The sequence below is a fragment of the Tursiops truncatus genome (genome assembly GCF_011762595.2).
Source record: "Tursiops truncatus isolate mTurTru1 chromosome Y unlocalized genomic scaffold, mTurTru1.mat.Y SUPER_Y_unloc_1, whole genome shotgun sequence".
Taxonomy (NCBI): Eukaryota; Metazoa; Chordata; class Mammalia; order Artiodactyla; family Delphinidae; genus Tursiops; species Tursiops truncatus.
This window is the reverse complement of record NW_022983136.1, coordinates 543213-557857: the sequence shown is the minus strand read 5'-3', so window position 1 is coordinate 557857 and position 14645 is coordinate 543213. Positions and strand designations below refer to the sequence as shown.

The 14645-nt window shown below is 45.8% G+C and overlaps 1 protein-coding gene across 1 annotated transcript in view; it reads right to left on the bottom strand.

Moving 5' to 3' along the window:
* The window catches only part of LOC117310625 (protein WWC3-like), a 160262-nt gene that overhangs the window by 25503 nt on the left and 120114 nt on the right, over window positions 1–14645 (bottom strand). The window contains 6 exon segments of the mRNA XM_073799779.1: window positions 7634–7799; window positions 8373–8551; window positions 9078–9270; window positions 10349–10435; window positions 11140–11214; window positions 11958–12081. Coding sequence (XP_073655880.1) covers window positions 7634–7799; window positions 8373–8551; window positions 9078–9270; window positions 10349–10435; window positions 11140–11214; window positions 11958–12081 — 824 coding nt within the window.

Here is a 14645-nt window from a genome sequence, read left to right as displayed (position 1 = left end):
ACAAAAGCCCAGACCAGATGGCTTCAGATGGCTTCACAGGACCAGATGGCTTCACAGGTGAATTCTACCAAACATTTAGAGAAGAACTAAAAACTATCCTTCTCAAACTCTTCCAAAATACAGCAGAGGGAGGAACACTCCCAAACTCATTCTGTGAGGCCACCATCACCCTGATAACAAAACCAGACAAGGATGTCACAAAGAAAGAAAACTACAGGCCATTATCACTGATGAACATGGATGAAAAAATCCTCCACAAAATACTAGCAAACAACATCCAACAGCACATTAAAGGGAGCATACACCATGATCAAGTGGGGTTTATCCCAATATATGCAAATCAATCAATGTGATAAACTATATTAACAAATTGAAGGAGAAAAGCCATATAATCATGTCAATAGATGCAGAAAAAGCTTTTCACAAAATTCAACACCGATTTATGATAAAAACACTCCAGAAGCAGGCATAGAGGGAACTTACCTCAACATAATAAAGGCCATATATGACAAACCCACAGCCAACATCGTTCTCAATGGTGAAAAAGTGAAACCATTTCCTCTAAGATCAAGAACAAGACAAGGTTGTCCACTCTCACGACTATTATTCATCATACTTTTGGAAGTTTTAGCCACAGCAATCAAAGAAGAAAAATAAATAAATGGAATCCAAATTGGAAAAGAAGACATTAAGCTGTCACTGTTTGCAGATGACATGATACTATACATAGAGAATCCTACAGATGCTACAAGAAAACTACTGGAGCTAATCAATGAATTTGGTAAAGTAGTACGATCAAAATTAATGCACGGAAATCTCTTGCAGTCCAATACACTAATGATGAAAAATCTGAAACAGAATTTAAGGAAACACTCCCATGTACCACTGCAACAGAAAGAATAAAATACCTTGGAATAAACCTACCTAAGGAGACGAAAGACCTGTATGCAGAAAACTGTAAGACACTGATGGAAGAAATTAAAGATGACACAAACAGATGATATAAACAGTGTTGTATCATCTGCGAAAATGACTATACTACCCAAAGCAAGCTACAGATTCAGTGCAATCCCTATCAAACTACCAAGGGCATTTTTCACAGAACAAGCATAAAAAATTGCACAGTTTGTATGGGACCACCAAAGATGCCGAATAGCTAAAGCAATCTTGAGAAAGAAAAACTGAGCTGGAGGAATCAGGCTCCCTGACTTCAGACTATACTACAAAGCTACAGTAATCAAGACAGTAAGGTTCTGGCACAAAAACACAAATACAGATCAATGGAACAAGATAGCCCAGAGAAAAACCCATGCACATATGGTCACCTTGTTTTTGATAAAGTAGGCAAGAATATACAATGGAGAAAAGATAGCCTCTTCAATAAGTGGTGCTGGGAAAACTGGACAGCTACATGTAAAAGAATGAAATTAGAACACTCCCTAATACCATAAACAAAAATAAACTCAAAATGGACTAAAGACCTAAATGTAAGGCCAGACACTACAAACTCTTAGAGGAAAATATAGGGAGAGCACTCTATGACATAAATCACAGCAAGATCCTTTTTGACCCACCTCCTAGCAACATGGAAATAAAAACAAAAATAAACAAATGGGACCTAATGAAACTTCAAAGCTTTTGCATAGCAAAGGAAACCATAAACAAGACCAAAGGACAACTCTCAGAATGGGAGAAAATATTTGCAAATGAAGCAACTGACAAATGATTAATCTCCCAAGTTTACAAGCAGCTCAATATCAAAAAAACAAACAACCCAATCCAAAAAATGAGTAGAAGACCTAAACAGACATTTCTCCAAAGAAGATATATGGATTTCCAACAAACACATGAAAGGATGCTCAACGTCACTAATCATTAGAGAAATGCAAATCAAAACTACAATGAGGTATCACCTCACACCAGTCAGAATGGCCATCATCAAAAAGTCTACAAACAATAAATGCTGGAGAGGGTGTGGAGAAAAGGGAACCCTCTTGCACTGTTGGTGGGAATGTAAATTGATACACCCAATATGGAGAACAGTATGGAGATTTGTTAAAAATCTAAAAATAGAAGTAGCATACAACCCAGCCATCCCACTACTGGGCATATACCCTGAGAAAACCATAATTCAAAAAGAGTCATGTACCATAATGTTCACTACAGCTCTATTTACAATAGCCAGGACATGGAAGCAACCTAAGTGTCCATCAACAGATGAATGGATAAAGAAGAAGTGGCACATATATACAATGGAATATTACTCAGCCATAGAAATATACAAAACTTGAGTTATTTGTAATGAGGTGGATGGACCTAGAATCTGTCATGCAGAGTGAAGTAAGTCAGAAAGAGAAAAACAAATACCATATGCTAATATATATATATGGAATAAAAATTAAAACTGGTTCTGAAGAATCTAGGGGCAGGACAGGAATAAAGATGCAGACATAGAGAATGGACTTGAGGACACGGGGAGGGGGAAGGGTAAGCTAGGACGAAGTGAGCGAGTGGTATGGACATATATACACTACCAAATGTAAGATAGATAGGTACTGGGAAGCAGCCGCATAGCACAGGGAGATCAGCTCAGGTCTCTGTGACCACCTAGAGGGGTGGGATAGGGAGGGTGGGAGGGAGATGTAAGAGGGTGGAGATATGGGGATATATGTATATGTACAGCTGACTCACTTTGTTATACAGCAGAAACTAACACACCATTGTAAAGCAATTATACTCCAAAAAAGATGTTAAAAATAATAATAATTTTTTAAAATGTGGACTTAATGTGATCCAGCTTTTCCTCATAAGTCAATTTTCATACCATATGTAGATTATTTGCTGTTGTGTTCAAACCCTTGATACATAATCAGCAAGACACCCTGTACTTGCTTCAGAAGTTAGCCTCAAAGGGATATAAAGCACCCAAAGAGTAATTACAATTTTGTGAGGCTAATGTATAATACTTAGGATGTTTGGTATCTAAAGAAGGGGTTTCAATTGCTCTAGAGGCAATTTGGCTTTCCCTGCTCCTAAAACAAGAAGGCAAGTAAGGGGATTTCTAGGCCTTGCAGGCTACCAAAGGCGCTGGATTCCAAATTTTTCTTTAGTGTCTCGACCATAGATAATTTGCCTAAACAATACGAACCTGAACCTCTTGGTTGGGGAATTGACCATTGCGAAGCCTCTGGTTTCTCTAAAGGGCTTCCTGGCAAAGGGGCATCCGATCTATGATTTTCCCTTTTTTTTCTCTTTGTGCATAAAAACAAGGGTGCCACACTAGGAGTATTAACTCAACTGTATGGCAGTCACTAATGACCAATAGGATATTGCTGCCAGCAGCTAAATCCAGTAGCTAAGGGCCTCCCCCTTGCCTCCAAGCTGTCACAGCAATAGCTGTTGTTTGTCAGACAACAGAGGAGACAGTCATGAGTCACCCTCTCACCGTCTTTGTTCCCCACTCCATGAAAACTCTACTAAACTCTCTTCACACACAACCTTATTCAGCGAGCCATTTAACTTGAGATTGTAATCATGAGATTGTATTCCTCTCACCAAACATAATTCTCCACAGGTGTAATGAACTTAGTCCAGTGACCTTGCTCCCAGAAGAATCAATAGCAATAATGAAAAGTAAGATTGCATTGTTTTAACTGACAATTTTTTATCTTAAGAATCAAATGGCAATAATGAAAAGTATGATTGCATTGTTTTAACTGACAGTTTTTTATCTTCTAGGATTGACTGTCAAGAAAGCCCACTGTATAATCCTGACTTTATGTTATTCACTGATGGTTCATACTTAAGAGGACCTCGTGGAATGTACCAGGCTAGTAACGCTGTCGTTTCTCCACTGTGTATCCTTGAAAATGGGCCCTACCTAATATCTTTTCTGCCCAACAGGCTGAACTAACAGCACGAACAAGAGCCTGTCTGTCATTTGGCAAAAGGAAAATCTGCTAACATTTACACTGCCAGCCTCTATACTTTTGGGGTGGCACATGATTTTGGTATGCTTTTGGGAAAAAAAAGAGGGGGGATTTTTAACAACCTCAGGACAGCCTGCCAAAACTGGGAAACAAGTAGCAGAATTATTAGATGCAATTCTGTTGCCATGTGCACCTGCTGTTACTAAGGCATGGGGCCGTTCAAAGGCTGACACTGCAGAAGCAAAAGGAAACTCTCTAGTCGATCATGCTGCCACGACAGCAGCTCTGAAAAACAACAACAACCAACTAACCACTGTCTTTCCCTTTCAGCCTCCCAGTAACCTTACTGATATACTGCTGAAGTTTCAGGGAATGGTGTTTGCTGAAAATGGTTAAAGTTTTCAGAAAAAGGAAAAAGACACCTAAACACAGAATGGAGGAAGAGTCAACTAACAAAGAGATGTGGACAGGTCCAAAGGGAAAGCCTATCTTTCTGTTTGGAGCTCAATATCCTATTTCACAATATATTTATGAGTTAACTCATTGGAACCCAGATAAGGTGGTATTACGACGTAAACAATATTTTTCAAAGCCTATTTTACAATAGCCCAGAAGGTTTACTCAAGATGTGCAACTTGTCCAAAATATAACCCAGGGAAGCATTTACACAGTTCTCAAAGAAATTTCCCATCACCTGCAGGTCTTTTTGAAATTTTGCATGTTCATTTTATACAAATGCCTCACTCAGAAGGTTATCAATACATTCTTGTTATAATTTGAATGTTTTCACATTGGGCTAAGGCATTCCCATGCAGAAAGGCCACAGTGCAGTAAGTAGAGAAATCAATTTTAGAAAGGGTGATACCTCTTTGAATAATCCCCTCAGAAATACATAGTGATAAAGGAACTCATTTTACTGGCCAAATTATTAAGAAAATTTGCAAGATTTTTCCAATTACGCAGCACTTCTATTGTGTTTATAATCCCCAGTCTTCTGTTTAGTAGAAAGAACAAATGGAACAATTAAAAAACAACTGGCTAAAATTATGGATGCTTATTCCTCACCTGGCCTAAGGCCCTTCCATTGGTTCTCAACCTCATATCCACCTCTCTTGGCAAACATCACTTCCCTCTCTTTGAGATGATCACAGGGAGAACAATGAGATTGAATGATGAACTATATTAACTTATATTATTAAAAGGAGACATATTACATCATGGCATAGGCTTAACTGCATTTTTCAAAGGATATTCTAAGCTTGTTTCTGAAGCATATCATAGTAATCTATCCTCAAACGAAGATCATATGCCCCATGACTTACAACCTGGAGATTACGTACATTGGAAAAGGCAGTATTTAAAAGACTACCTCCACCCTAGATGCAAGGTCCCTTATCAGGTTCTTTTAACTAACTCATGGGCAGCAAAACTGAAGGGAACTGACTCTAGGATTCATGCTTCCCACCTAAAAAGGGCTCCTGCACCAGACTGGTCTATAGGGAGGACTGATGACCTCAAACTCACCTTAAAGTGATGCTCCAATAGGAAAGAAACACCAACACCAGGATGAGAAGGTGACATCAGAAATAGACAGCTATCCCAACAGGCTGGACCTGACCCATACGGTTATTTACAACATTTTATTCTTGGTTTCTTGGACTTCTGCACAGAAACCAAATGTTTTCCTATAATGGGAACGATTCTGTGCAAATTTTAGAAATCGCTCCAATTGTTGGGACTATGGTCAATTACCTGCACCCGGTACTTCTGGGTTATCTTGGTGGGTTTCTCCACTCCAAGGGTCTGATTGGATGGCCCTCAGGAAATTTATTTTAGAAGAAAGAAATTATAGTTCTGTCAGGCCACTACTGATATTACTAGATGGGACCCCCTCACTTGGCCAATCAAACATACTTATTCTGACCCTAGCCATAAATATGAGTTTTCCATTGAGGTCAGTCAAGCTCAGAACAATGAACTGAATTTCAATCAAAAGGTGTAACTTTTTAATTATTAGGAGTGACCCTCCCTCAGTTATGGGATGGATTTTTACTGCTGAAAATGGTCATCAAATACGCTATGGCCGTCTAAGTTTAAAGACCTCCCTACGTTGGGAACAGTTAAATCACTCTAAAAATCATCAGCCTGATGACACTAGTACATTATGAAAAATGGTAATATATCATCTCCCTTAAAGATAGTGATAGGTATGGAACAGACTGGGTCAGGCGATGAGAATACAGTGGATCGTACGTAATGGAACTCAATGGCTTTGTGGGTCCAATATACGGCCCTGGCTTCCACCAGGATGGCTAGGAAGGTGTACTTTAGGATTTCCTTGGGCTCAAGGCCACTTATGTAAAATTTAGACATAAGTCCAGCAAATTTACCATCAGTATGAGCCCAATGGACCAAGAGATCTGTATCTCACTGGTATGATTACTTACCAGTTATTTTTGTGCCTTCAGTAGGTCTGGAAGATATAGTTTCCCACATCGAAGGAGTAACAGAATTCAGTCAAAAGGCCTTAAATGATAGCAACCATGCTATTAGCCTACTGAATTCTGAAGTCTCTATGATGAGAAATGTGGTGCTACAAATTGCTTAACTTGAGGTGCCTGGTTTCCTTTAATTAACTATAATCTTTCAATGTTCCAACTACATGGTTTTTGTGGCAAAACCCCTATATATCCTGGCTCCTCCCTTACCTTTTTGGAGCAGTCTCTCAGAGCTACCTGAGAGGGTGTCTCCCAGGCTATAGTCCTCAGAAAGTCTGCCAAATAAAACAGAATTCTCAGCTTTTAGATTGTGCTTTTTTTTTTTTTTTTTCAGTCAACAAAGCACAACGGAACAACGGAGGAATTTTGTGCGTGGACTTTATACTCGATGTCATTGTTATATTTTCTGAGTATAACTCTACTGTTAAGTATGAAAATGTGCTTGTTCTTAGATTTGTACTGAATTGTTTAGGAGGAATGTGTCACAATCTTGAATTAGTTTTCAAATGATTCAGAAGGAAAAAGAAGCTGGGTGCACACTCACATATATACACACAAAGAATGGAAATGTGAAGTATTAACAAAAGTGACTAGGGCATAATTTAAACGTTGGGGGAGGGGGAAATACCAAAACTGCATCCCATGGCTGCTTACTCTGATTTGGGTCAATGATTGTAAATAAAAGTGTTATAAAGTAGAACAATCATAATTATTGGCAGCCTAATCCAAAATAATTATTCCTGATGTAATGCACTTTAATCCACTTTAGAAAGATGCCAAGCGAGGGGCTGTATGTCCCCGTTTGTTATGTGCTGAATAGTTTCGGAACAAATATCTCCTCACTGGAGATACGGTGATGGGCACAACTAGGATCAGGTGAACAGAAGGGCCAAAAGGATGCTTCACTGCTCTTAATGTCAGAAACGGAGAAAAACGACAAGCGTCCAAAACGTTAGGAACGCACAAAACACCCTGAGCCACACGCGGCCCTGAAGATGGCACCTGAAGGAGTAAAAATCCACCCCATTTAGTTGTCCTTTCCTTTTAATTTAAAGTAGACAGACGTTTCCATGGTACCTGCTGTTTACAGATCTGAGGCCACTCACTTCAGTTCCCTCGCGTAGGGCACACAGGCCCTCCTTCCAGGGCAGCACATGGTGCTGTGAGGCAAAACATCCGCGAAATCCTTTGTCCTTTTGTTCTTACCTTCAGAGGTGGGGGCTGAAGTTTCTCCGGGCCGTAAGGGTCTGCCTGGCCAGCAAACGTGTGTCCGTGGATGGAGCTGACACCAACGCAGCAGGGCTCTGGGTGCGGGGGGCTGGTCTGGGCGCAGCTGCTACAGCCACTGTCCACCGAGTCGGCTTGCCAACTCCTGAAGGCGGGCATGGCAACAGCCCCCAAAACGTTCATCAGGGCACTGACTTTACTGCTGCACTCAGAGCACAGCAGCAGACACACCCAATATTTGCTACCAGTGACTGAAGACGGTTGCTTTTCTTATAAAATGAAAGGCAGTTCTGTTTCGTAGGGAAGACAGAGCTACAAGGCCTTTCATTAAGAGGGTCTGTCTGTGTGTATCGCCCAGTTGCAGCCGCTGAAGACGCCAGCATCCCGGAACCCCCTCTCCCCGAGCCCGCCCAGCCTCCGCTCATCCCTGAACACACACCCTTCCCGCTCTGCCGTGCACTTTCCCTTTTGGAAATAAATTCCTCTCGAAAATAAATCCAGAGAAAGCTATTAGGAAGAGGTAGCAAGCTTTGGAAACATGATGCTCTTTATGGAAAACCATGGAAATAAAGCAACACGAAAGTGCTGCTGGAAAGGACCCGCCGGGAAGCGATTCCCTCGCAGTGCCTGCCCATCTGAGCTATTCCTCTACTGCGGTGCCTGCCCATCTGAGCTATTCCTCTACTGCAGACACGTCTGCCCCGAGTCCAGCGTTCACCCACGGGCTGCTCCGGGGAAGACGTAAAGGGGCATCACAGGGTCCCGGGAGTCGCTGTGTCCCAGCCGCTCGTCCTCCCGCCACGGGGGCTCAGGGCCAGTGAACACCTGCACCGAGTACCAGCGCAGCTGCATCTCGCTCGAACCATCGTAATCAGCCAAGTTAATCTGACCAATGCCCTGCGTGGTGTTTAAAAAAAAGGCACAACAGGCCCTGAATGACTACACCTTAACAACCAATGGGCATCAAGGTTACCCTTGAATCTTAAGCAGAAAGAATGAAAGTATTTCATTCTTACTAACAGGACTAAGGTAAAATGAAAGTAGTGTTAAAGTGGTGTTGGAGGATCCTAGGGAGGATGGCTCTCATGTTGCTTATTCAGCTCTATTAGAAACTGCTAGGAAGGGAACAAGGACAGACAACAAAAGGTAACACACAGTGAAGAAAATGGAAACTTCAGGATTGGATCTCACCTAGACTCTGGCCTATATGCTTCCTCCCTTGCTGATTTTAATCTGTATGTTACTCTGAAACAAACTGTAACCAAACAGAAAAACAGACAGAAACTGAGAAAGAGAGACAGGAAGAAAAGCAGGATTAAGGGAGAAGACAGGACAATAGAAAGACTGATGTCAGAGACTGACAAAAAGAGAGGGGGAGAGAGGGGTGGAAAGTAGGAAGGAGAGGGTGAGGAGGGCACCGTACCAGCAGTTCTTCCTGCAGCTGAGGATTCACTGAGCACATGTATAACTGAAGTGACTTCAACATCACCATGTCTGAATGCACGGGGATTCTGCAAACTTCATTAAACACCAAGGGGGCTTTCAATTCCAGAGCCTTAGAGCAGAACGTGTTTGGTGTGCCAGGGTCAAGCGGAGGCAAACAGACGCAGATGTGTCTGGAATCGAGACAGGGAGAAAAGAGCATGGACCACATACACGAACACCCCTGTATGTTACGCTTTGGATGTGAATAGGTAAAACTGAAAAGTCCTTTGGAAAAAGCCCTTTTCTCAACAAAAAGAAAGTCCAAAGAACTGACCTACCTTTGGAGAGGAAAAAAAAAAAGGAAAAGAAAAGAAAAGAAAAGAAAAAATTAGCAAAAAGAAAACATAAAAATCAGCAATTATAACTTCAGGGGGAGTCAAACAGACTTTCTGCTTTCATCATCTTTGTGGCAAAACATCTGCACTGATCTCTCCACGGCCCCATGGCTCCCTCTCCAAGCTCTGCCTGCTTTGCCTCTCAGAGTGCTCAGGCACCAGCCGGGCTGGGCTCCCGGCCCTATCCACCCCTAGCGTGGAAGCCAGCACCCAGAAGAAGCTCCAGCATCAGTGGAGTGAAGTACACGTCAGGGCGAGCAGAATCCCAGGGCGAACCCTCAGCCGCTGAAAACCAGGCTGCTTCCAAGGCCTTCGGGAGGCCAGTTTACCAAGACGACTCACGGAAGGGGAGGGCACCGTCGGGCGTGAACACCCATCACCGGTGGGTTCACCCGCCAGGGTAAGTGGGACCTCACACCCCCATCGGGCACCCATCTCCCCACTGGGGACAACACAGATTTCCTTCTCCCTGCTCGGACAAGGATGCCTGAGCCCAGCCTGAGGCCTCTTCAGGCACCTCATCAGATCGCAAGAGCCGAGTGTGGCTGTGTCGCCACCAGCCTTGTGACCAGAATGGACGTTTTAAGCCCCAACGCTGCTGATGATGGGCACCCAGCACTTTGTCAGCATGGCCACGGCACATAACCAGCCTGGCTCCAGTAACTCCACCTGCCTCAAATAATAAACCAGCCTCTTCTTAAAACTTACAATCCTTTAGATTTCAGACAGACACCCCCTAGCGTTTTATTGTAAATTCAGGTTCCAAGACAGTCTTTTCCCTCCCCAAACTGCCACGTGCAGCAGGTCAGCCAGTGGTGCCATGTGGAGGAGGGCCCGGGGGGAGGACACGGCCCCCACTGGCGCGGGAGCTTACATTTTGCAGTCTTCCTTCACCACCAGCCCGGCAAAGTTCTTCAGCTGGAGCACGTTCACGAGGAGACACTCGCTGGCACTGTCGTGCCTAGAAAATAAAATGCACGTTCACAGACTGCAAATGCCCCACGGTGCAGAAATCCTGCTTGAACGACTGCAGTGGTCCTCACCCCACCCCCAGGGGACCTGCGCAAAGTCTAGAGGCGTCTCTTACTGTCACACTGAGTGGAGGGGGGCTACTGCGTGTCGTGGGCGGAGGCCAGGGCTGCTGCTCAACACGCCAGAGGGCACAGCACGGCCCCCCACCGAGAGCGACCGAGCCCGAACGCCACGAGTGCCGAGAAACACTAGGATGACAAGAGTGAGCAAAAGAAAGCTGCTGGGATGTGACCATCCTGCCTCGTTCGTCTGAACACTGCTGGTAACTGCCTTTCTAGACACTGTAGCTAGAAACCAGAACGCTTAGTGTTGCACAGCACCTGGCTACCCCAGCTCCGGCGGGAACTTCCCCGAGGGCCGGACTGTGCCCATGGGGTGAGAGTCCCCGGCTGTGACTCGTTGTTGGAGGACGGCAATGGAGCCGCTCTTGCCCATCTCTCCTTCCCGCCACCTCTGTCCCTTCACCTGAGACCGCTGAGATGGGCCCGGGGGCACCCAGGCCAGGGAGCAGCAGCCGGATCACGCGGGTCCCTCCATCCCTCCTGGCCTGTGTGTGGAGGTGTGAGACGCCGGGCGGGCCCCAATCTACCCATCGTCTTTACGAGCAACAGGGAAGGAGTCTTCTGTACTCACAAAAATCCAACATGGATCTGGGGCCCCTCGTTACCGCAAGCGTCTCCACGCGCAGGGTCGTCAGCATCCTCACTCCTGAACACAGTCGGAAAGGCACCGCGTTATCCCGGGGGGGCCTGGTTACCTCGGACTCGGCAGAAGCTCTCTCACACTAGGGGTGCTTCTTACTGAGAAGGGCTTTATTAAGTTGCAACATAAATAAATGCTTTAAGTGACTGGCAGGGCACGGCAGGTCCCCAGGATCCATGACGTCACCTCCCAGGGTACCTGCTGACGAAGTGGCCTTTTTGAGAAAATACCTCTCAAAACCACATGTGATATTTACGACAAAGATCAAAAACATATACTCTTAAAAGCTTTGCAGGGGGGACTTCCCTGGCGGTCCAGTGGTTAAGCTGAAAAAATGACATCAAAGGTCTCAAACAAAATAAAGCCCACAAGGAGTTTTGCCCTTGCAAAGTGATTCCTCCAGCTAAGGAAAGGGGACGGGGGGAACATCCATTTCTAGTGAATGTCCTTTCCAGAAAAGCAGGTCTCCCTCGCACACGGATTCTCCTTTTCCGGCTCTACTGGGCTCATGCCTTCCAACCCCCGGGGCCAGAGAGAAAGCAGTCATGCTAGATGCCCGAAGCCAGGCCAGTCCCCAGACGCCACCTGGGAGCAGAGGGGGTCCGTGGGGATGCTCAGGGCCCCTACCGCATGGAGAGAAGCCAGGAAAGCTGCACCCCGGAGACACACAGAGTGTCAAGCCAGACAGGTCCCGGCAGGGGTGCCTTCTGGGAAGTCAGCCCAGGGAGGCCAGAAGGTCAGCTTCTAACCTTTCGGTGGGAGGTTCAAACACGCCGCTGTCGCTGGCCAGCGAGTAATCGGACAGGCAGGCGGACACGCAGCGCACTCTCCGCTCCAGCCTCTGGGCGTCGCTGTCTTCTTGGGGGGTCGCTGCTGCAGGCGAGAGAGACATGGCCAGTCTCAGAAGGCAACAGGGCGGGAGCCCAGGTCAGAGCAGAGACAAAGGCAGGAAGGGGCAGAGACAGGCCAGCACGTTTGCAGATGTGTGTTTACATGCACTCTGCTCCAGTCTTTTCTTATACTGGAACAAACAAATGGAACAAACAGGCTTCTGGCTACTTCTTTAAAAGCTCTTTAAATGATCATCAATCTCCCTTCACCTCCTTAATGAGCGCACAGGTCAGAAGGTGGCGGGAAGGCCCTTGGCGTGGCCCTTTGAGAGTGTGTCACACGGGAAAGCCTGGAGAGAGATTTCGCCTGCACGTGGACGGCAGAGCGCTCTCCGAGAAGCAGGTGGGGGATGTTTCCTCCTTGACGCTGCTTGGTATTCTCCATACTTTATACAAGGAACACAGGCTACACTGCTTTATAATCAGAAAACAGAGTTTTTAAAAATCATCAAATAACCCCCAACAAAATGGAGTGACTTTCGAGTCAGAGGACACAGATGCACCCAGACTGGGCCTTTGCCAACGTCTCCGTGACCCCTCTGCCGCTCTAACTGCAGCGTCCTCCTCAGCAGCCCTGGGGCCACACTGGCTTCTAGAACTGTCTCCTGGGATTAGGAAGGACCATGACTGGGCAGCTTATTTTTGTCTCATATCTATTGTAACCAAGAGCAAAGACAACTACTGACATTTTCCCTTTTATCATTTCATCAACTCCTTCTACTCCTTCCCTCACAGCAACAAGTTTCTTTTAACAAAAGCAACAGAAGGAGGCATGCTGTCTCCTGCTGCTAAATGTGACGATGGACACAGGAACCTCAATGCTTCTGAGAGAGGCACACACGGTTAGAACACAGGCTTAAAGCATGAAGCCCCAAACTGAGCCTCACTCTGGCATCACAATGCCTCTTGTTAATAATGCAGGTTCCTCTTGTCTTTCTATGTTCTCCGGCCATCTAAGCTCTAGAAACTGAAAATCTAGACATCTGTGCACCCCTGACACCAATGACCATCTCTTTTCTTTTTTTTTCTTTTGCCTGCGTTGGGTCTTCGTTGCTGCGCTGGGCCTTCTCTAGTTGTGGCGAGCGGGGGCTACTCTTCATTCCGGTGCACGGGCTTTTCAGGGCGGAGGCTTCTCTTGTTGCAGAGCATGGGCTCTAGGCATGCGGGCTTCAACAGCTGCAGCACATGGGCTCAGTAGTTGTGGTACACAGGCCCTAGAGCATGCGGGCTTCAGTAGTTGCAGCTCTGGGCTCAGTAGTTGTGGCTCGCGGGCTCTAGAGGGCAGGCTCAGTAGTTGTGGTGCACGGGCTTAGCTGCTCTGTGGCATGTGGGATCTTCCTGGACCAGGTTTGAACCCGTGTTCCCTGCCTTGGCAGGCGGATTCTTAACCACTGCGCCACCAGGGAAGTCCCCAACCATCTCCCTTTCAGCCAAATTATTATTCACAGCAACCATTAAACCCAAATATATTCATCGGGGTACAAAACAGACAGGGCTGTGGCCTTTGGCCTCAGGATGTTAACTGCAGACAAAAGCCGACCTTTCAAAGGCCTGCAGCGCCCAGTGTGGGGGCCACTGGCCCCGCCTCGGCCAAGGGCAGAAGCTGGCTCCGTCCTGGGATGGCCGGAGGCACCGACTCTCAGATCGTAGATGACGACTCCCAAGTCCAGCTCTGCTCGTCACCCCGGCCCCATGGAAGGACCCAGAGCCTCCAGCTCTAAACTGCAGATAGAACCCCTCAGTTTGCTCCATGGAACCCCAGCAAACACAATGGCTCACTACTCCCATTCCCAGCCCTGACACTCGGCCCTACATGCCTTTAAGGAAGTAACACCACACAATGATCCAGTTAACTTCCAGGCAACCCAATGGTGTGACTGCCAAAATTTCTCTCTCATTGCAATGAAAGTGGATGAAGAGAGAAAGGAAATGGGGGAATCAATCCTCAGTGATCCTGGGCTTAGCACCTTCAAGGAGCAACTGGATGCAGGAGTTGACAGAAGGAGGTACGGTCAGCACTTGCCCTGGGTGAGAAAGAAAGCACACGGCACACCCCACAGTACACACCGCAACCATCTGCTCTTGGGCTTCAAGGCAACGAGACGGAGAGTGGGGAGCAATGCCAGTGAAGTAAGGAATAAACAAGCTTCCACACGTTCATTTTATAAACCTCAGACCTTTCCATCATTAAACACAGACAAACAGACACTGAGACCTAAGGACAGCAACGCTGCTTGACAAAAGGGAGGAAAGTATAAGGAAAATCACATCGTGGGCAAAGCTGCCAGCTGGCATATTAAAATAATGAAAGTGTTAAAGTCTGGGGAAAAAACGCAAGAAGGAAAAAATACGTCAAGCTCTTAGAAAAGTTCTTACACAACTTTCATAGCCAGGATGAATACCGTTCAAACGACAACAACAATAATAAGAGCAACTGTTGAGCTACATTAAAGCACAGCTATGAGCTATGCCCTTCCTGACCACACCCCGACCATCCTAAATACACTGATTCACTGCACAAAGATGTGGCACAGCCTGACCAGCAAG